The following is a 22,898-nucleotide window of genomic DNA, read 5'->3' on the forward strand; positions in this document are numbered from 1 at the left end:
ATTCCCTCTTTTCACTCCCCAGTAATCTCTTCCCTTCTTCTGAGTATACAAATACATTCCATGCTCCCCAGGTTAAATGATATTGTTCTTTTCTATCTTGGGCAGATAGCACCAAATCTTCTATGGCCCCTACGTTTCTAACCCTATTCAGCCACTCTACAATCGTGGGTGGCCCAGGGTTTTTCCAATTCCGGGCTATGCCCGCCTTGGCCTCATCAATCAGGTGACAAATTATCAAGTTTTTATGTCTTTATTGGTATCTGTGATAGATGTAGTAAACAGAAAGCGGGGTCATCTAATATTTGATAGGATGTACATTTTTGAGAGATCCTTTGTACTTCTAACCAATACTTCCTAATCCTAAGGCAAGTCCAAAATATATGTAACAAAGTTCCCTTATTCCTCTTACTACATCTCCAACACAAATCTGAACTTCCAGGAAAAAGCTTAACAACTATTTGTCTAATATTTTCTTCCAGGGAACCAGTCGCCCATCCCATTACCAGGTTTTGTGGGATGATAATTGCTTTACAGCTGATGAGCTCCAACTGTTAACATACCAGTTGTGCCACACCTATGTCCGATGTACTCGTTCAGTCTCCATCCCTGCTCCTGCTTACTATGCTAGGCTGGTGGCATTCAGAGCAAGATACCATCTTGTGGATAAAGATCACGACAGGTGAGCGTGTAAAGATCTGCAATAGCAATACCCGACAAATGGCTAGTCATAGCTGTTCATGGATATACTCACATTATTACTACTGAGCAAATAATTGGGAGGCACTTATTGTCTATTGTACCAGTTTGTTTTTATGTTCGTTTTTTTAGTTTGCATTTCAGAAGTTTGTGTTAAGTTACTACTGGTTGCGGTGCCAAGTTAATATGTTTATGTAGGCTGTGTAGACAGGCTTGTGATTAAACTCCAAAGTGTGTTTACTGTACCTACACTTTGCAGTTACTATTTGGGTTTTTTGGGTCAAAATTCAGTGCTAAGCATGCCATCCTGCCTACATTTCTGAGCTAGGGGGCAGCACAGTGGTGTAGTGGATAGAACTTCCGCCTACCTGGAGTTTGCATGTTCTCCCTGTGCCAGCGTGGGTTTCCTCCGGTACTCTGGTTTCCTTTCACACTCCAAAGACCTGCTTGTAGGTTAATTGGATCCTATCTAAATTGTCCCTAGTATGTGTATGTATGAATGTGAGTTGGGGACCTTAGGTTGTAAGTGATGTGAATGAATATGTAAAGCACTGCGTAAATTGACGGCGCTATATAAGTACCTGAAATAAACAAAAATAAGGGTAGATGGATTCCAGGAAGAGAATACTACATGAATCATCTGTCCTTACTCAAGATGGCTGCGGCCAGAAGTGCTAGTGAGTGTGTTTTTAAAAAATTAATACAAATTATTTAACCACTTAAGGACCGCCGCACGACTATATACGTCGACAGAATGGCACGGCTGGGCACATGGACGTATATATACGTCACCTTTAAGAGCCCAGCCGTGGGTCACGAGCGTGCCGCCGGCCGCACGCTCGCGACCTGGTCCGACGCTCTGTGACCGCGATTGCCGCTGGTGTCCCGCGATCGGGTCACAGGAGCTGAAGAACGGGGAGAGGGGTGTGTAAACAAACCTTCCCCGTTCCTCTCTGTGGCAGCGATCGTCTGTTCCCTGATATAGGGAACGACGATCATTGACGTCACACGTCCAGCCCCGCCTTCCTACAGTAAGAAACACACATTAGGTCACACTTAACCCCTACAGCGGCCTCTAGTGGTTAACCCCTTCACTGCCATTGTAATTTTCACAGTAATCGGTGCATTTTTATTGCACTTTTCGCTGTGAAAATGACAAGGTCCCAAAAATTAGTCAAATGTGTCCGCCATAATGTCGCAGTCATGAAAAAAATCGCTGATCACTGCCATTGGTAGTGAAAAAAAACTATTAATAAAAATGCCATAAAACTCCCCTATTTTGTAGACGCTATAAATTTTGCGCAAACCAATCCATAAACGCTTATTGCGATTTTTTTTTTTCTTTTACCAACAATACGTACAATACGTATCAGCCTAAACTGAAAAAAATATATATTATTGGGGATATTTGCTATAGCAAAAAGTAAAAAATATTGAATTTTTTTTTCAAAATTGTCGCTCTATTTTTGTTTATAGCACAAAAAATAAAAACCGCAGAGGTGATCAAATAACACCAAAAGAAAGCTCTATTTGTGGGAAAAAAAGGACGCCAATTTTGTTTGGAAACCACATTGCACGCATTTCATTTGATGTGGCAGAACAGAAAGTAATGGGACATCTGATTATTAGAATGTTGTCATAGTTGCATTGTCTCTACTGTAGGAGTGTGGGTCTATTCATTTCTATGGGCAATTGCTGCCAGTGACAGATTTCTATGTCTGGGATGTCAATACTGTGGGAGGCTGCTGCACAAAGAAGAAAGTATTTATCAGGGTCTATATTAGTTTGGTTAGTTTGGTTTGGAAAATTGAGGGGTGGGGCCATGATACGTTTAAAATCAGAAGTTTGGTACTGCTAAAACAGCATTTTGTGATTTTTATTTTTTCCCAAATTCATTAATAAAATATAGCTTCTCAGGATTTAGGCAGACAAGCTGTTCCCTTCTGTAAAACCCTAACCCATTTTTTTTTTTACTGAGCCGCTAAAAATGTTTTTAGTCAGGCAGACTGACTGCCCCTTCTGGTTTGCTAACAGGTGAATATTGGGCGCTTCAGAAGTAGCATAAGATGATTTCTAATAGCTCAGTTTGTTGTATTCACCACCTCAAAGTAAAGGGATAATTTCACACGATCACACTTGAATAAATTAATACAGTGACGCTGTCAGGAAGTTTAAACTAATTAAGTTAGCGATATTGATTTAATCTATCCTAGTCTCCAAAAAAAAATTGGCTTGTGCGAAGACACCACTGGACTTGTGAGCAGACAAGTGTCCTAATGTTAAAAGTCAGCGGCTGCAGTTTTTGTAGCTGCTGACTTACCGGTAATTTTTTTTCTGAAGGAACCTGGAGCTCCGCTTTAAAGGGTTAGTAAATGTTTTTTTTTTTAAATAACAAACATGTCATACTTGCCTCCGCTGTGCAGTTCGTTTTGCCCAGTGTGTCCCGATCCTCGTCTTCTAGGGTCCCTTGGCTCTCCCAAGGGGGTTAGCTTGCAGGCGCGCTCCTGTGTGATACAGTGGCGGCCATAGCCACCAAGTGTATCCCTCTTCCCCACCTCTGGCGCACGTGTCATTGGTTTGATTGACAGTAGCGGTAGACAATGCTATCAATCATCCAATGAAGAGACGAGAAGACCAGACCGAGAAGCCAGCGTGTTAACGATGCATGACTTTCAAAGGCTCGGGTAAGTAAACGGGGGGGGGGGGGGATTAAGTAGCAGATGTTTTATCACCTTAATAAATAGGCTGCATTAAGGTGAAAAAACGCAAAGCCCCTTTAACCACTTAAGACCCGGACCAAAATGCAGCTAAAGGACCCGGCCAGGTTTTGCGATTCGGCACTGCGTCGCTTCAACAGACAATTGCGCAGTCGTGCGACGTGGCTCCCAAACAAAATTGGCGTCCTTTTTTTCCCACAAATAGAGCTTTCTTTTGGTGGTATTTGATCACCTCTGCGGTTTTTATTTTTTGCGCTATAAACAAAAATAGAGCGACAATTTTGAAGAAAAATCAATATTTTTTCCTTTATGCTATAATAAATATCCCCCAAAAATATATAAAAAAACATTTTTTTTCCTCAGTTTAGGCCGATACGTATTCTTCTACCTATTTTTGGTAAAAAAAAAAATCGCAGTAAGCGTTTATCGGTTGGTTTGCGCAAAAGTTATAGCGTTTACAAAATAGGGGATAGTTTTATTGCATTTTTATTTATTTTTTACTACTAATGGCGGCGATCAGCGTTTTTTTTTTTTTATTTTTTTTTTTTTGTGACTGCGACATTATGGCGGACACTAAGGACAATTTTGACACATTTTTGGGACCATTGTCATTTTCACAGCAAAAAGTGCATTTAAAATGCATTGTTTACTGTGAAAATGACAGTTGCAGTTTGGGAGTTATGTGTGACCTAGTGTGTGTTTACAACTGTAGGGGGGTGTGGCTGTAGGTGTGATGTCATCGATTGTGTATCCCTATAAAAGGGATCACACGATCTATGCCGCCGCCACAGTGAAGAACGGGGAAGCCGTATTTACACACAGCTCTCCCCGTTCTTCAGCTCCGGGGACCGTTCGTGGGACTCCAGCGGCGATCGGGTCTGCGGGTCCCGGAGCTTTGGACTGGGTACTAGCACAGGACGTACCTGTACGTGCCCAGCCGTGCCATTCTGCCGACGTATATGTACAGGAGGCGGTCATTAAGTGGTTAAGCACAGAAAATTGTATCAAAATATGGACTATAGAAATATCTGAATTTATTTATCACTCACAATCATAAGTATCAGTAGGACTAATTGTGTTACACGGACACATTTTCCACTGTTTATACAGTTAAAATCCTAGCAATAGGATAATTTTGTTAATTTACTGTCCACTTGAACGTATCACAACTAAGGAAACAGTGTACCAATAATCAAACGTAGCTGGCAACTATGCATGCATTTTTCAGACTATACGTCTGCTTCCTTTGCAGCAAAATAAAGAAGTCAAGTCCAGTTACAGTTTGAATATAAAGTTTTAATTGCTACATTTTTGAAACCTAATTGGGTGGGACTTTTAATGAGGCTATGGCCATCCGGCACGTAAGCCTCCATCCCTGGCAACATGAAAAGGGAAAATAAGTTATTGGGACTTTAATTGAAACAGAAGACTAGGGCAGAGGGAATTAATATGATAACAAATATTTATTAATGGCATTCTAGGGAACAATGCAATGTTGGTAAACAGGGTAGATCAATAAATGAGTTACAATGTATAACAGAAGCATGATTGGTAAATCATATAGCATTCCAATAGTAACACAAATAAACATAATAACACATGATAAACAATAAAACCAGCAATGTGACCCAGAATGACATATAACCATAATAAATAGTAAAATACAATTGATGATTCAGACAATACCAAGCCCATAGTAATAAACATCTTCATTGTGACATGACAGTTATATTGTATGCTCGACGCGTTTCGTTGAATAATTCCAATTCGTCAGGAGCAGCTAGGGACTGCAGTAACCTACAATAAATGATCATTGATAATGAGAAACTAATGGTAATTAGAAAGGGAAGAGAGGGAACACTACACAGTGATCCTAACAATTTTACCTATGGGTATTTGATAAAACAATATAAGCAGTAGCAAAACTGATAGAAGGCATTTGGGGGCTGAGAGATCATATCCATGGGAGCTAAAGTGGCTGCTAAGCGGCGGCAGGGGGCACCAAAATTGACAGGGTAATAATGTAGTGATGGGTATAACAGTGGAAGCCATGAGGATTTCTGTAACAAATAATTTATACATAAATAGTGAACTGAACTAGTGGAAGGCAAAAACTATAATGATATAGTCATATAATCATTATAGTTTTTGCCTTCCACTAGTTAATCATGATTAAGCACTAATTTATAGTGTGAAACGCGTTAGATGTTTTTCTCCTGTGTAGTGTGCTGTGACTTGTGCATTTTTCCTTTTTTAAATAAAGACAACCATCAAGGTTTTTTGGAGTGCGGCTGTCCATATTTCCTTTCCAGAAGGAGAAGAGGTTAAAGGTGTTATAGGCTTGATCTGGCGCCCTGTTTTTAAAGGTGGACCGGTAGTGTGGGGCAGCTGGTTGGAACGGCAACAGTACCATTTATACCCCCACAAAGATTGAAACCGTTTTTGATTTTTTTTTTCATTGAAATACATTTTTTTTTAATTCTCTCCCTGTCATGCCACAGCCGAAGGTCAATTTCACACAGGCTGTCCGATTAGGTCCGCCTGTCAGTTTCTCAGGCAGACCTGATCGGACCCTCCAGTCTCCTTTGTGTCTGCTGACACCCACCGCTATCTGGTCCTGTCTGACGAAAAAACAGATGGATGGTGGTCCTATTTTCCATCTGTTCGGAGGACAGGTGGTCTGTTTCCATCTGATCTCCCCATAGAGGAGAACAGGATTGTGTCTGTGTTTGCTCTGCATAGACCTGTCATCTACCTGCTCAGCGGGGATTAGCGGAGGAATCTCTGCTGATCAAGTGGACTCCGCTTAGCAGAGGCGCGCTGTGTGCAAGGGGCCTAGGGTGGCATGAGTTGCTGGATCTCCTATCATCCCCACCTTGCTGCACTGTGAGCCGCTGCCCATCACACCTTGTACACACGGGCTGAATGCCGGGCAACATTGGTCGGTTCTATAACTGAGTGCCATACGGCCCGTGTGTATGGCAGCCGGTCCGACAGAAGCCAGCCATTCGGCATGTTGGAAAAAAGAAACTGGCTCCTAACTTTTTAGCTGGCTTCTATATTCCAATCAAATTTGTCCAGCTCTGCGCTAATGGATTGAAATCTGATGACTGTGGAGGCTATTGGAGTACAGTGAACTCGGGGTTTGACAAATTTGCTTGGAATCTAGGAGCCAGCTAAAAAAGTTAGGAGCCAGAAAACCCGCGCTGAGCTTGTGCGCAGAAGCGAACGCATACGTGAGCAGCGCCCGCATATGTAAACGGTATTCAAACCACACGTGAGGTATCGCCGCGATTGGTAGAGCGAGAGCAATAATTATAGCCCTAGACCTCCTCTAACTCAAAACCTGCAACCTGTAGAATTTTTTAAACGTCCCCTATGGAGGGGGGAGAAGAAAATAATTCGTTCATTAGCTACAGCAGCTGACGCCATACAACACTTAAGCGTGATTTGGATGAAATGTCCCACCTGTGGGTCTTCCCGCTGATCCTTCTACCACTACATGACATAGTAGTGACGTAGGGATGGAGGAAGCAGAATGGGTTACATTCTATCCAACACAGCGGGTAATTTTGGATGAAGCAACAGCTATAGTTCACAAAGAGCAAACAGCTAAAACACCACCCACTGGATCCATAATCATTCCTAATCTTTTTAAAAGGGTAGGTTTATGCCTGGTACATACTATGGAGTTTCTTTTTTATTCAGCCCAGCAGACTGAAAAAATATATATATATAAAACAAGAAGGAAGAGGAGCTCAGAAGGAGGTTGCTGTACAAACAATGCAATTTTATTAAAGCCATTGGCTACAAGCGCTGACCAGATGCGGATCAGCAAATGTTTTTCTGGCATGCCTGTTCGGCCAGCTTCTGCTGTACACACTGCTGGACACATGGGGCGAACGCTGGAATCTGTTGAAAAAACTTAGGACCGGCTAGTTGCCTGGCAATTTCTGAAATCAGTAGTTTTAAGTCACTGACCTGCCATTAGATTGACATGACCTCCAGGCAAACAAACTGTTTTATCCAGGAGAGGTTTTCCTCTAAATGTGGGTGATCATTCTAACCATCCTCCAATTCATAGTGGAACAGTAATGTGTATTTTTCCAGGTCTTTCAGTAGCCTTCTGTGTGTCGTCCCTGAAGCAGCCTGCATGATAAATGGGCAGGTCTTAGCTGTGTGTGTATCGGCGCTCAGCGCACATCTTATTAACCTAGATGTGCTACAGCCAAGGCCAGTGTGTGTAAATGGAGCCTGATTCTAAAAGGGTGACAGCTGCTGGCTGGCTTCCCTGCTCCACTATCCAGAGGCAATTTATCTTGAAGATTCTGCTTTTGTTTCCTTATCTGTTCATACAGTTACAACCCCAAGACACCTTAATTAGTCCAGATTAACAAACACAAGGGACCATCACATCTGAGTGGAGAAGCGGCACCACACTGCTGGACACATGGGGCGAATGCTGGAATCTGTTGAAAAAACTTAGGACCGGCGCTCCGCGGACCAGGCCGAAGCCCCGGCCTTGCCTAAAACATCCAGCTCGCCGCGATCCTGGGAAAAGGCCGCGAGCGGCATCCGGCCTGATGCCGCTTGCGGCCTTTTCCCAGGATCGCGGCGAGCTGCTGGCAGGATGTTTTAGGCGAGGCCGCGGCTTCGGCCTAGTCCGCCGCGATCCTGGGGAAAAGGCGCTCTGCGGACTAGGCCGAAGCAGCGGCCTCGCCTAAAACATCCTGCCCGCAACGATCCTGGGAAAAGGCCGCGAGCGGCAGATGCCGCTCGCGGCCTTTTCCCAGGATCGCGGCGAGCTACGGACAGGATGTTTTAGGCGAGCCTGCGGCTTCGGCCTAGTCCTCGGAGCGCCTGTCCTATAGAACGACTTTTTATTTTTTGCCCATGTCCACCTTCCAAGCCCCCACTCGCCAGGACGCTATTTCTAGTCGCCCTGGCGACCAGAATTTGTCGAGCCCTGAGTGAACTTGTCATGTTCAAGAAACCAGTGGTGAGATGATTTGAGCTTTGTGACATTTTTCATTATCCAGCTGGAAGTAAACATCGGAAGATGGGTACACTATAGCCATAAAGGGATGGACATAGTCAGCAACAATAGCGGGGTAGGCTGTGGCGTTTAAATGATGCTCAATTGGTAAAGTGTGCCAAGAAAATATCCTCCACACCATTACACCACCAGCCTGAACGATGATACACGGCAGGATGGCTCCATGCCTTTATGTTTACACCAAATTCTGACCCTACCATCTGAATGTCGCAGCTGAAATCGAAATTCATCAGATCAGGCAACATTTTTCCAATCTCCTATTGTCCAATTGAGCCTGTGTAAATTGTAGTCTCAGTTTCCTGTTTTTAGCTGACAGGAGTGCCACTTATTGTGGTCTTCTGCTGTAACCCATCTGCTTCAAGGTTCGGCGTGTTGTGCGTTCAGAGATGGCATTCTGCATACTTTAGTTGTAACAAGTGGTTATTGGAGTTACTGTTGCTTCTCTACCATTTCAAACCAGTCTCCCCATTTTCCTCTGACATCCATAAGGCATTTTTGTCCAAACATCCGCTCACTGGATATTTTCTTTTTTGGACAATTCTCTACAAGTCCCTAGAGATGGTTGTGCGTGAAAATCCTAGAAGACCAGCAGTATACCAAGACCGGCCCAACTGGCACCAACAACCATACCATGTTCAAAGTCACTTAAATCTCTTCCCCATTCTGATGCTTGGTTTGAACTTCAGCAAGTAGTCTTCATCAAGACTAGATGCCTAAATGCATTGAGTTACTGCCATGCGATAAGCTGAAGCAAACGTGTTTTAATATTTTCAAGTTGTGACCTCCAATGTCCCTTAACTTCTATTTTGTTTTAATAGTGAAATAGTCAGTCCACTCCCATTTGTAAAGGTTCTAGAAACCTCCTTGTTAATCGCTTAGTGTTTTTTCTCAGTTTATTAACCTTGCTCGACAGGTTTCGGCTGAATAGACAGGAGTTTGTTTCTTGCTAGAAAGTGACTGTTATGCCGCGTACACACGGTTGTTTTTCGGCATGAACAAATACGTTTTTCTAACTTCATCATTAAAAACGATGTTGCCCACACACCATCGTTTTTGAAAAATAATGAACAAAGCGCGGTGACGTACAACACGTACGACGGCACTCTGAAGGGGAAGTTCTATTCGCCTTTGGGCTGCTTTTAGCTGATTCTGTGTTAGTAAAAGACGATTCGCGCTTTTTGTCTGTTACAGCGTGATGAATGTGCTTACTCCATTATGAACGGTAGTTTTACCAGAACGAGCGCTCCCGTCTCATAACTCGCTTCTGTGCATGCGTGGGTTTAAAACGTTGTTTTAGCCCACACACGATCATTTTTTACAACCTGAAAAACGACATTTTAAAAAACTATGTAAAGCCCACACGCGATGATTTTAAATGACGTTTTTAAAAATGTCATTTTTTTTCATGCTGAACGACGACTGTGTGTAAGCGGCATTATTCCCTGTTATAACACTGGTTGCTTTTGCATTGGATAATAACTTGTAAACATAAGACAATTTCGTTGTAAAGCGATACTAAAGTCTAGTTTTTTTTTTTTTTTAAATAACAAACATGTTTTACCACCTCTGTACAGTGGTTTTGCAAAGAGCAGATCCTCCTCTTCTTGGTTCCTTCTCCGGTGCTCCTGTACCCTCCCTCCTGTTGAGTGTCCCCACAGCAAGCATCTTGCTATGGGGGCACCCGAGCCAAGCTGCAGCTCCATGAGTCCATTCAGACTTTGAGCTGTGGCCTGGCGGGAGCCAATGGTGCCGCACTGCTGTCTCAGCCAATGAGGAAATTAGTTTTGGTTAGCCGAGTCTCTCGTGCAACATCGCTGGATCTAGATGGACCTCGGGTAAGATTGGGGTGCTGCACACAGAAGGCTTTTTATCTTAATGCATCAAATGCATTAAGATAAAAAAAACTACCTTTACAACTACTTTAAGGCATCCAGCGCTTGTGAATCAGAGAACACTTTTTGAGCTCAAAAACTAACACATTGTAAATGGATTGAATGTGTCCTTGCAACTAATTGCTCTGTACACAAACTTTCCTTGCCAACTCTTTTAGATTTAAAACTTGTACACCTGTGGTTGTGGGTTCATCAGGAGGTTATTCTGCATGTGTCATTAAGAATCAATATTGATTGTCAGAAAGACCCTGACCAACACTAACTTTGCTTTTGTTTGTTCTCTTCTCCAGCGCTGAAGGAAGCCATGTTTCTGGACAGAGCAATGGTCGTGATCCACAGGCTCTGGCCAAAGCCGTTCAGATTCATCACGACACACAGCACACAATGTACTTTGCCTGACAGAGCTGCAGGACACCATACCAATCTCCATGTTCCTCAGAGCTCTGACATGTATGGTTCAATCCAGTCTCCTGTTGTCAGGGATAGCGCTCTTGGCTTCCTACCAGCACACTTTGGACTTTTTGCACTGAATTTCTTCAGTCTCATCTTAATTGAAGAAAGTAATTACTTGGTTTTGTTTTTACATTTTTTATTTAAATATATCAAAAACTTCAACTGTCTTCTGATGCGTTGGACTGAACCTTTACCTCAAACCTTTCAAGATATCTGAAGATTATGCTCCAAATGGTCACTTTTTATTTTCTTTTAAAAGCCAGCATTTCTTCATCTTTGGTTATAACAAAAGTTGTCATACTTGTCTTAACTTCACGCTGCTTTGTGAGTATATACGTATATGGTAAATTATAACTGTGTGGGGCCATAAACTTACTAAATGAGGTTTAGTCTTTACTGTAAAATACCTTTTTAAGTGATTTTGTTTTTTTACAGGTATCGCTGTCTGTCAGGTTCTTTACCATTGCAGCTTGTACTTTAGAGTGCACAGGCTGCAAAACAATTGCACTATATTGCAGATTAATTAAATTAGTTTTTTTTCTGTATTAAAATGAATGTGTAATATGAATAAGATTTTAATATAAGGGCCATGTGGCAAACACTGCCATTGGTTTTTAAGATGCAGATTGCCATGATTTTTCCGCTGCCCTCCCAAGGAAATTTCCACTTCCCGAAACCGTATGTAAGTATTTGCCAGCACATGAAAATGCCCGTGTTATGCTGCTGTGATTTGATACAAAACCTTTTTACTTGTAGTAAGGGTGGGGTTTGGGATAATTTTTAGGCAATAAAACCTTTTCCGTAGACCCACACAGCATTTATATGTAATTGCATTGTAGATGTAACACATCCCACTTTCTGTCTTAAAATGATTGGTGCAGCTTAAAGGATTCACTGAAATTCCCTTTAACTTCATTTTAGGTGTTGTGTATCTGAAAAGAATGCATGTTTGCCTATACAGACCAAGATTTCAGCTGGTCCTCTTGTATTCTTAGGGATCTGGTTGCTGTTGGCAACACAAGAATTTATTTCAGACTTTTTTTTATTTAAATCACCTTTTTTTAAAATCTCAAATGTCTTTCCCATGCCTCAGTTGCGAATGGTCTTAGTCTGCACTGCCAGCAGGGCAGGCCCTGCTATTGACCTTTTTAACCCTTTAAAATGTATGATCCAAAGTAAGTATCTACAAGTCAGTGGAATCCTCACAGTTTATACCAGCATTTTCACTTTGTGATGGATTCCTGAGCTCCAAAAACCAATGGGGTGCTTGCTGTACTTACTACGAATGAACTTTTCTTTTAAATACGTCTCATTAAGCCCTTTTGACATGCTTATCTGCCCGAAAATTGCTGCATTTTTTCTTTTTATTTCAGAAAGGTGTCCAGTAAGTATAGCTAGTGCTAGTCCACTGATGCGACAAATCCAGACCGCTAATAAACATGATTTTCTCTGTAAATACCTCAAAGCATTTACTGCTTCAAATTGCTCTGTATCCTCGCCCCACCTTTTCTGCAGCATGGCTACAGGTTTTGATCAGCACATGCATTTAATTTTTATTTTATTTTTTGCAGTTTTTTCATGGTGTGTTTTTTTTATTTATTTTTTGACACACAGAAACCAGAAATACCTCACTTGGGATGGTGGAACTTTTATCTTTTGTGGGGGAATAATGATGCTGCTTTGAGCTTTGCTGCTTGGTAACCCCTTCAGTGCCAGGGGATGTCATTCTGCTTGCTTTCTATCTTTGGTTTTCCTCCATGTTTAAAAGCAGTGTGTGTTTGTAAAAGCACTTGGTGTCTTGTCTCTCTCGTTCACAAAATATAATGAATTGGCTTTGCTTCATCATTACTCCAGTTTTTCATCAACTGCTTTGATTGTAGTGGTATTTAAAAATAACTTTAATTCAACCAGTCCCTTGGGATTGAAGGGGTTGTTAACTGCTCCCTGATGGCTGAGGTGACTTTACAGTGTTCATATATACAGCATATTTTCACCTGTGCATCAGGCAACACATCGTATCTGTGCCATGAGTCTTGCAGATGTCACTGCAATGTCAAGTTGCCTGCTTAAAACTGGGGAGGGTGGGGTCTATTGCACGCTTTCTGTACAAATGTGTAAAACTGAGCCGGGACACATTCAAAATGTTTAAATGCAGACATGTGAACGTGGGTGATCACTTGTTAACCTATAAACACAGTCCTCTGCTTTTATTTATTACTTTTCTGCATAGTTTTATGTAGGAAAAAGCAATGGGTAGGGTGGGATAGTACTACATAGGGTTTATGTGTTTGTACATTTTTAAAACTTTACAGGTTGTGTTGCAGCAATACTATTGTGAACTGTTTGGACTTCACTAATAACTGTTTTATTTAGATGCAGAATGGCACACATTTTGACTGTGTCGGTTCAGAAAATTATAGGAATTTTGTCTGTGGAATGGACTTTGCAAAAAATTTTGAATTTCACAGACTAAAAGGATTGTGAGAAGTGATGCCCTTCTTAAAGTTTTCATTGCCAAGCAGTAGTTTTTTTTTTTTTTTTTTTTTTTTTTTATGGGAGCAAATGCCACCAGCTTTAGACTTCCAGATACTGCACTTAGTTATGAATGAACTGCTGTGTCTATAAACTGCCATGAGACCATTTAATTTTGGCTTTAGTGTGCACAAAGTGTGACCTTCAGGGTATAGTGTATATATCTATTGGACCTTTGTACTAATGCTTTTCCTTGCGTTAACATGTACAACAACATTGCATCTTCTGAAATATGGCTGCAAAATTGCACAAGGATATTGCATATAATGAGAGAGGTTTAGTATTTTACTTAATAATGGTGTGCACTTAACAAGCACATGTGTAATGCATGTAGCAGCCTGTTTTGGGGAGGGGGGGATTGCAGCGCATGAACCATATGTTTTAAACATTTTGATGTAGCATAGAGAAGAATAGGTCTAAAGTGCTTATGACAATCTTATAAATTTAGGTCACATAGTTTGTAATGTCAAAAAAAGTTGCGTGTCTGACCTTGCAAAATTACCAGCAAGTTTAAGAAGTTTGGTCTGAAAGAACCATAATTTGTGGACCATGTATGTGGTGGAAAAAGCTTAGCGTAATTCTTTTTCTGACATGTATAGTTCCACACTTTTTCCTAGTTTGCAAGAGCCACACTTTTTTACTTTTCAAGAAAACCTTACTGAGAAATATGTAGTTTGCCTAAACTCCCCCTGAAGTGTCCAGTTGTCTGTGATTTAGTACTTTGTGCCACTGACCATGTATAGGTAAGCACATGTTCACACTTGCTCAAAATACTGACGCTGAACATATGCAATATTGGCATTTATGTGTGTTTTGACGCGTGTTAAAAATGGCCCTCAAGCGCCCTATGTGCATTTGACATGCTTTAAAGGGGTTGTAGAGGATAATTTTTTGTTAAAATAACAAACAAGTTATACTTCACTGTGCAGCTCGTTTTGCAGAGTGGCCCCGAACCTGGTCTTCTGGGGTCCCTCGGCAGCTGTCTTGGCTTCTCCCCGCAAGAACTAACCCCCCTGGGAAGCTCTCTCTCATGGGGGTTAGTTCATGCGGGCACGCTCCCGTGATACATCTGGCAGCCATAGCCTCTCAATGTATCACCTGGCCCCGCCGCATCATTGGATGTGATTGACAGCAGCGCCAGCCAATGGCTTTGCTGCTATTAATCCATCCACTCTAGCCAATCAACGGCCAGACTGAGCGGAGACGAGAACGTTGGGGGCGAGCGCAGCAGGTGAACGGGCTCAGCTAAGTAAAATGGGGGGCTGGGGGGGCCGTAACTGTCAGATGTTTTTTCACCCTAATGCATAGCATGCATTAAGGTGAAAAAAACATGAACCTTTACAATCTTTTTAAAAAAAAAAAAGTCCATCCCAAATGTCCCTTTTTTCTTCTTTGAGCTGAGGTAAAGAAGGCCTAACTCGTTTATTTTGTGTTTACTATAGACTTGAATGAAAAGATTTGAGATGCTTCAGCTCCTTCCAAACTCCACATGAAGCTTCATTTTTGAATCCCATCAACGTAACGCAAACGCTTTGTTAATGTGAACACTGTGCAGTCTATATTTCCTGCAGACTTTTACTAGGAGTTTAGAATAGGCCTTGTTTACACAAGCATTTCCTCAGTGTATTGAGTTTGAAAAGTCAACCTGACAACTACATTTACAGCAAGTGGAGGTAACTTCCATATTTTTCAGCAGAGGCTTAATTTTAGAAGTGGCAAAAAAAGCTCCCACACAAATGAACCCCCTTCCCCCTTGTGTAGGGTATCTTCATCTTACTACGCATGTTTGAGGCTGATTATGCGATGTGCAGGGATTTACAGGCTAAAAGATGACACCTGCTTTCCTTGAGGGCATTTTCAAACTTTCTTTGGGCTAATTTTATGATCTGTGAGACATTTGAGGTTATTGTAATATCATTATTCATTTTTATTCTCCTAAAGAGTAAGAAAGATACTTTACCATGTTACTAATTTCTATAGTGTTTTATGTGTAGAAATGGGATTTCTTGTACAGGAGTTTGCGTTTGACTTTTGATGTAAACTTTTGTTTCTATACTGTTGCTAGACTTGTAATGTTCAAATTGTGTTTTATGAAATTCTGAATGGATGTCTATAGCAATACGAGGTAAAATGATTTTTTTTTTTTTTTTTTTAAAAGCTATTTAAGGGCAATTTAGCAGCCCATGTTGCTAGATTGAAATGCTGGCTGTATTTGTTTTTTAACCTTGCAGGGATATCATTTGTTTTTAATGTGTTTAAATGAAAATATATGGCAAAATGCCAAATAAAGGGTCTATCTGTGTGTTTACTCTTGCACCATTTTATTGCCTACATTTCCATACAAAAAGTTTAATGTTGGTAATCCAACAAAATTTTGCATATAAGAAGAAGAAAAGTTATCTTTTTTGAAAATGTGTCCAGTATTGTCGTAATTTATATAATAAAACTGTTCAAACATGAGGAATGTATATACAATGCCGGGCCATATGCAGTGTTTGTTTTTTTGGATATTGGATCTGTGAATAAAATCTCTAGTTCGTTTTTCTTATGTCCCTGTTATGTTAAAGCCATATTTTATTAGGTAATTTCTGATAATTTGTAACCATGCTTATAGATATATCTACCGGTATATATTAATTATACACACTTGTGAGAGTTTTAAATGGGTGCACAGCATGTTGGCAATAATTATAACCATTGGTATTCTAGAATTCCTTTTTTTTTTTTAAATTCAATACTTTTTTTTATTGTTTCCATACATATATAGCAGAGAAAGAAAAAAATACACATCCATATTCTATATTCAGTGCATTATATGTGCATACAAAAAATTCATTGCATAGGTTAAAAATTTCCTTCAATCCCATTCCCAACCCTCCCTCCCTCCTATCTTACTTTTAAAGTGCATACACGTTTTTTGGTTCTGTTCCTTTCCTTAGATTATTCTTTACCTAACTTTCCCTGATTAAAGTGAGCGGCCTATTTTACATAACCAGTGCTCCCATATTGCATTAAATTTTTTGAGGTTGCCCCTTCTAATCCATGTTCCCCTTTCCTTCCCAATTGTGCTATTCATTACGTTAAACCATTCCTCTACTGTGGGTGGATTTTGTGCTTGCCATTTTAGTGCGATCAATTTCCTCGCCTGAAACAGGCATCTTATAACTGCTACTAATATATCCCTCTGCCCCATTCTCTCTTCAATGCATCCTAATAGACAAACCCTGGCTTCAAGTTCCAGAGTAGTTCCAAAAGTTGCATTTATAATGTCCAGAATCTTAGCCCAATATCTATGCAGTTTTGGGCATTTCCACATCATGTGGATGAGATCCCCTGTATTTTGACATCTAGGACATTTGTCATCTGACTTCCATCCAAATCCATATAATTTCTTGGGGGTATAGTAGACCCTGTGGAGGAGAAACAAGTGAGAAACCCGTTGTGAGGGGGCTAATGAAACCACTGTCCCTAGTTCCAGTATCCTGTCCCATTGGTCATTTGTTATGAGTCCAATATCCTCCTCCCATCTCTGTTTATTCTTGCTCAGCTTCTCTTTTCCTATTAACTGATCGCTGATCCGTTCGTACAATTCTGATATAAGACCTTTCATGACCCCCGTCTTAATTAGTCTTTGGAGATGCGTGAGCTTTTGCCATCTTACCGGCTGTAATTTAAATTGGGCTTGTAATGCGTGTCTAACCTGTAAATAGGCAAAAAACATAGAATTTGGGATGCCATATTCCCGACTTGGCTCTGAGAAGGGTTTTAATGTGCAGTCTGTGTAGAGTTGTGCCACTCTGGTTATCCCACGTTTATCCCATTCTTTTAATTTTCCCATAGCCAAAATTTCTTTTAAGTTATTATTTTCCCATAGTGGGGAGTATTCTGTTAATCCTTTATAGCCCAAGGCAAGTTTTCCCACTTGCCATATTCTTACCATCATCTTTACTGTTGGACTTTTTACCGAGAAAGAGTTGGCCTCTAAGGTCTCTATTACCGATCTATGAGGAGACCCTCTTAGTATCATTTTCCCACTTGCATTACCTCCCCCCTCTATGCTACATCCCCCCAAATGCTGCAACTGCGCCGCCAAAAAATAGCTATACGGATGCGGGACCGATAGCCCTCCTCTGTCTGTTGGCAGTTGCAGTGTTCGGAGACTGATCCTTGCCTTTCCCTTTTTCCAGATTAGGGTCCTAAAGAGGGTCTCTATCTTTTTAAACCATCGGTTATCAATCCACACTGGGGAGTTGTGAAGTATATACAGCAATTGTGGCATCCAGATCATTTTAATAAGGTTGCTACGTCCGGCCACCGACAGTGGCAAGTGTCCCCACACATCCGCTTTGCGTTTAAGTTTGCCCAAAAGTGGCACTAAATTATTATTTATAAATTGTTCTGGGTTACGTGTTACCACGATGCCCAAATACTCCATCTTCTCCCCAATTTTTAATTGCGGGATTCCTATCCCATCCATATTGCTTACCGAATCCACTGGTAAGAGTGTTGATTTTTCCCAGTTTATCACTAGGCCCGAGAATCGTCCAAACGCTTCTACTATTTGAACTGCAGTTTTAAGGGAGGTTGTAGAGTTGCCCAAGAAAAGGAGGATATCGTCCGCATATAGCGCGACTTTTTCCTCCTCTGCTCCTCTCTGGAACCCCTGTATTTCCTGTCTAGCTCTAATAGCAGTTGCCAAGGGCTCAATTGCCAAGGCGAAAAGGAGAGGGGACAGTGGACATCCCTGTCTCGTTCCCCTCTCCAATTCAAACGACTGTGAAACTTCATTATTTATTTTTATTTTAGCCTTTGGGGAATTATACAGTAGCTTTATCCATTTAATACAGGATGGACCAAACCCAAACTTCTCCAGAGTGTACCAGAGATAGTCCCACTCCAGACTATCAAAGGCCTTGGTGGCATCTAATGATAGGATAGATCTATCTCCCGCATTCTCCGTCGGGGTCTGTAGGTTTAGGTACAGCCTTCTTATGTTTATACTCGTGGACCTATTTGGAATAAATCCAGACTGGTCTGGGTGTATTAATTTCTGAATAAATTTGTTTATTCTCGTTGCCAGTACCTTAGCCAAGATTTTTACATCTGAGCAGAGCAAAGATATCGGTCTATAAGATGATGTATCTAGTTGATCCTTTCCTTCCTTCTGGAGCACTATAATAATTGCTTCTTGCATTGAAGTGGGTAGCCTTCCTCCTTCTATCGCCCAATTCAGCGTTTTTAGCAATTCCGGGAGCAGCACCTCACCGTATTGCTTATAAATCTCTGCTGGTAGGCCATCCGGCCCTGGGGACTTTTGATTAGACAGTCCTTTAACTGCCTGTTGTAATTCCAGTAATGTAATTGGGGATTCCATAGCATTTCTATCCTCCTCTGATAGAACTGGGGTTCCTATTTCTCTAAAGAATTCTTCCATTTGCACTTTAGCTTCCCCCTTTTTTGATCTATAGAGCTCTTTATAATATACTGCAAACGTGTCCACTATTACCGATATTTCAGATGATATCCCACCTCCTACCGTCCTAACTGCGGGAATGTTAGAGGGCGCCGTATTAGTTTTCGCTAGGAGGGCCAGAGTATGGCCCACACTTTCCCCTTCAGAAAAAGCGCTCTGCTCCTGGAATAGGCGCTTATTTTCAACTTTCTTGTTGATCACCAGCTTATATTCCTGTTGCTTCTCCAACCATAACCGTTGTTTAGTCAATGTTGGATTTTCCACATATTGCTTTTCTGCTTCTAGAACCTCTTCCCTGATTTTCTCCTCCCATTCCCTAGAGTTCCTCTTGATCTTAGTTACCTGCTGGATCAATATACCCCTGAGGAACGCCTTCAGGGCGTCCCACACCACTCCCTCTGGTGCTGTCCCTGTGTTGAAATCCAGGAATTCCCTTAATTTGATACCAATTTCTTCTGATTTCCCTATCACTTCTAGCCAAAAGGGACTTATTTTCCAATTACTTGGAGAACGTTTTTTTCCCTGTGCTCAGAATTCCTTAAACTGGAACTAAACTCTTATAATTTTATAGCAAAGGAAGCTGCCATCTTGGTGTCTGTTTGATTTGCATTTGCCATAATGTTGCACATGTGATTAGTTATGACACCAATCATTTAATGGCATGACCGTTCGGTGGAGGGTACAAACTGTAATTGTTTTGGGAAACTGCAGATTGGACAGGTTTAGTTCAGCTTTAAAGGTGGAATGTTAATGTGAACCTAATGGAACAAATACAGTGCCTTGAAAAACTATTCAAACCTTTTGAAATTTTCCAAATTTTGTCATGTATAAACCAAAAACATGTATTTTTGGGGGATTTTGTGATAAACCAACAATAGTGGCACATAATTGTGACGTAGAAGGAAAATGATAAATGGTTCAAGATTTTTTACAAATATCTGAAATATGCGGTGTGCATTTGTATTCAGCCCCCTGAGTCAATACTTTGTATAAACACCTTTTGCTGCAATTACAGCTGCAAGTCTTTTTGAGCATATCTAGCGTGACATTTTTGCCCATTTATTTCTTTTGGCAAATAGCTCAAGCTCTGTGAGACTGGATGGACAACGTCTGTGAAAAGCAATTTTCAAGTCTTCTTACAGATTTTTGAATTGGATTTAGGTCTAGACTTTGACTGGACCATTCTAACACATGAGTATGCTTTGATCTAAACCTTTCCATTGTACATCTGGCTGTATGTTTAGGGTCATTGTAATTCTGGAAGGTGAGCCTCCTCCCCAGTCATGTCTTTTGCAGACTCTAGCAGGTTTTCTTCTAAGATTGTAGTTTGGCATTTGGCTCCATCCATCTTCCCAACAACTCTGACCAGCTAACCTGTCCCTGCTGAAGCAAAGCATCCCCACAACATGATGCTGCCACCACCATGTTTCACAGGGGGGCCAGAGAACCTTCCACATGTATTGTGTCCCCCACATGGCTTCTCGCAAATTGCAAATGAGACTTCTTATGGCTTTCTTTTTGCCACACTCCTATAAAGGCCAGATTTGTGGAGTGCATGACTAATAGTTGTCCCGTGGACAGATTCTCCCTGAGCTGTGAATCCTGCAGCTCCTCCAGAGTTACCATGGGCCTTTTGACTTTCTCTGATGCTCTCCATGCCCGACCTGACCGTTTAGGTGGACGGCCATGTCTTGGTAGGTTTGCAGTTGGTCCATACTCTTTCCATTATCAGGTGATGGCTTGAACAGAGCTCCGTGAGATGTTTAAAGCTTGGGATATTTTTTTAAAACCTAACCCCGCTGTAAACTTCTCCACAACTTTATCCCGGACCTGTCTGCAGGGCTGTCCTAATGAGAGGGCACACCTTGTCACTGCCCAGGGGCCCAAGCTGCATGGGGGGGCCCCTGCCCTTTCCCCAAAGCAGCTGGTCCTTGAGCCTGGCCTACCCCGAAATTGGGGCAGCTCGGGCTGCCCCTCTACATCCCAGTTATCCCCCCAGCACTCTAACCCCTCTACACCTTCCTCCACCTACTTGATTTCTGTTTACCTGCACGGTCTCCATTGCAGGGGCCCCAGAGCATTACTTTGCCCAGGGATCCATGATGCTATTAAGACGGCCCTGCCTGTCTGGTGTGTTTTTTGACCTTCACAATGCTGTTTGTTCACTAAGGTTCTCTAACAAACCTCTGAGAGCTTAACAGAACAATTGTATTATCTCTGAGATTAACTTCCACACTGGTGGACTTTATTTACTAATTTAGGTAACTTCTGAAGGCAATTGGTTCCATTAGATTTTAGTTAGGGGTATCGGAGTAAATGGGGGGGGGGGCTGAATACAAATGCACGCCACACTTATCAGATACTGTAACAAATTGAAAGCCATTTGTAATTTTCCATCCACCTCACAATACATTTTACATTTTTGGTTGCAACATGACAAAATGTGGAAAATTTCAAGGGGTATGGATGCTTTTTCAAGGCACTGTAGGGAAGATGCTATTGGTGACATTTACACAGAGAAAACGTATCCATATAACATTCTTTATTAAAGCTATCCATACACATGTCAATTTTCTCTTGTTAAGCCTACAGGAAAATCATTAGATTTCCTCCATCTATGCTAAACAGTGTAGATGGTGGACTCTCCCCTTTAGACTATCATATGCTAACAGAGCGTTGACTACTGTGGCTATCTAAATTCCCAAACCGTTATTACATCTGAGATGCAGTCAATCTTGGCTGAAAATGTATCACCCAGTTCCTTTCAGTTGAAGTTCAGCAAGCTGGATGTTTCAGATGAGGGGGGGGGGGGGCACACCAATGGCTCAAATTCCTGCTGTATCGGCCAAAACTTAAGCTGTGTATATACTTAAGGCTAGGTTTCAACTATTGCGACCTGAAAAGTTGCACCATTTTGATGAGACTTGAAGCAATGCTTGTGTATTCTTGAGGTCTATGGATCAGTCAGACCAAAGTAATTTAGGGACTACCTTGAAGTCACACACATATGAACGGTACTCTTTGGAAATCATGGAGTATGACTTGTCATGTGATTTTTGGAGTCCCTTAATACAATCCTGTCTTCGAGATCTACAGACAATTCCTTGGACTTCATGGCTTGGTTTGTGCTCTGACATGCACTAAATATAGAGAGGTGTGCCTTTCCAAGTAATGTCCAGTCAACTGAATTTACCACAGATGGACTCCAATCAACTTGTAGAAACATCTCAAGGATGATCGGTGGAAACAGAATGCATCTGAGCTCAATTTTTTGTTTCATGGCAAATGCTGTGAATACTTATGTACATGTGATTTATTTATTTTTTAATAAATTTGCAAAGATTTCAAACAAACTTCCTTCACGTTGTCATTATGGTGTGTTTTGTAGAATTTGAAGGAAAATGTAATTTTGGTAGAAGGCTGTAACCTAACAAAAGGTGAAGATATGTGAATACTTTTCGGATGCACTGTAGAAGCCGATTGGCTACTTTATATACAGCTGTACCATATTTTGCACTGTACAGTTTTTTAGTGAATCGACCCTAATGAAACTTAGAATTCAAAGCTACCTTCCTCTATCCAGAACTAAAAAAAAGACTAGTTTTCAAATGTTAGGCTCTCTCCCTAAAATGCTTGTCAGTCTTACAAGTTTCAAATGGCAATTTTGTTTTGTTCATACAACTACAGTAATCTCACTGTGGGCACTTTTTATTAGAGCCCTAAAATCATTTGAGCAACAACTTTTACATAATCATGTAGTAATGAGACAATCTGGTGCCACAGCAGGTAGTTGCTCTTCTCATAAACTCCTAAGCCCTGTACACATGGGCTGAGAATAGCCGGGTACAGTAGATACTGGCCTACATTCTGTCATGGACATGCAATAATGTTTGGCAGCTTACCTTCTCCTCATGTCTCCATTAGAGGCCTGACTCTCTTCTGGCTGCTTTTTTATCATCTCTCCTTCCTGTATGGCCCCACCCCAGGCCATCCCAGGAAGTCTATATTAACTGTTGCACTGCAGGTCTGCTTTGCAGTTCAACTTTGTTTGCTGTTCCTGTCTGCCGTGTGATACGTTA

At 41.4% G+C, this 22,898-nt stretch overlaps 1 protein-coding gene across 1 annotated transcript in view; it reads left to right on the forward strand.

Moving 5' to 3' along the window:
- Window positions 1-11,624, forward strand: part of AGO4 (argonaute RISC component 4) — a 77,105-nt gene extending 65,481 nt beyond the window's left edge. The window contains exons 17-18 of the mRNA XM_040337318.1: window positions 480-679; window positions 10,652-11,624. Coding sequence (XP_040193252.1) covers window positions 480-679; window positions 10,652-10,760 — 309 coding nt within the window. The 3' untranslated portion in view covers window positions 10,761-11,624. The remainder of the gene's footprint in view (window positions 1-479; window positions 680-10,651) is intronic.
- Window positions 11,625-22,898: the final 11,274 nt, after the last annotated feature.

This window comes from Rana temporaria, chromosome 2 (genome assembly GCF_905171775.1).
Source record: "Rana temporaria chromosome 2, aRanTem1.1, whole genome shotgun sequence".
NCBI lineage: Eukaryota > Metazoa > Chordata > Amphibia > Anura > Ranidae > Rana > Rana temporaria.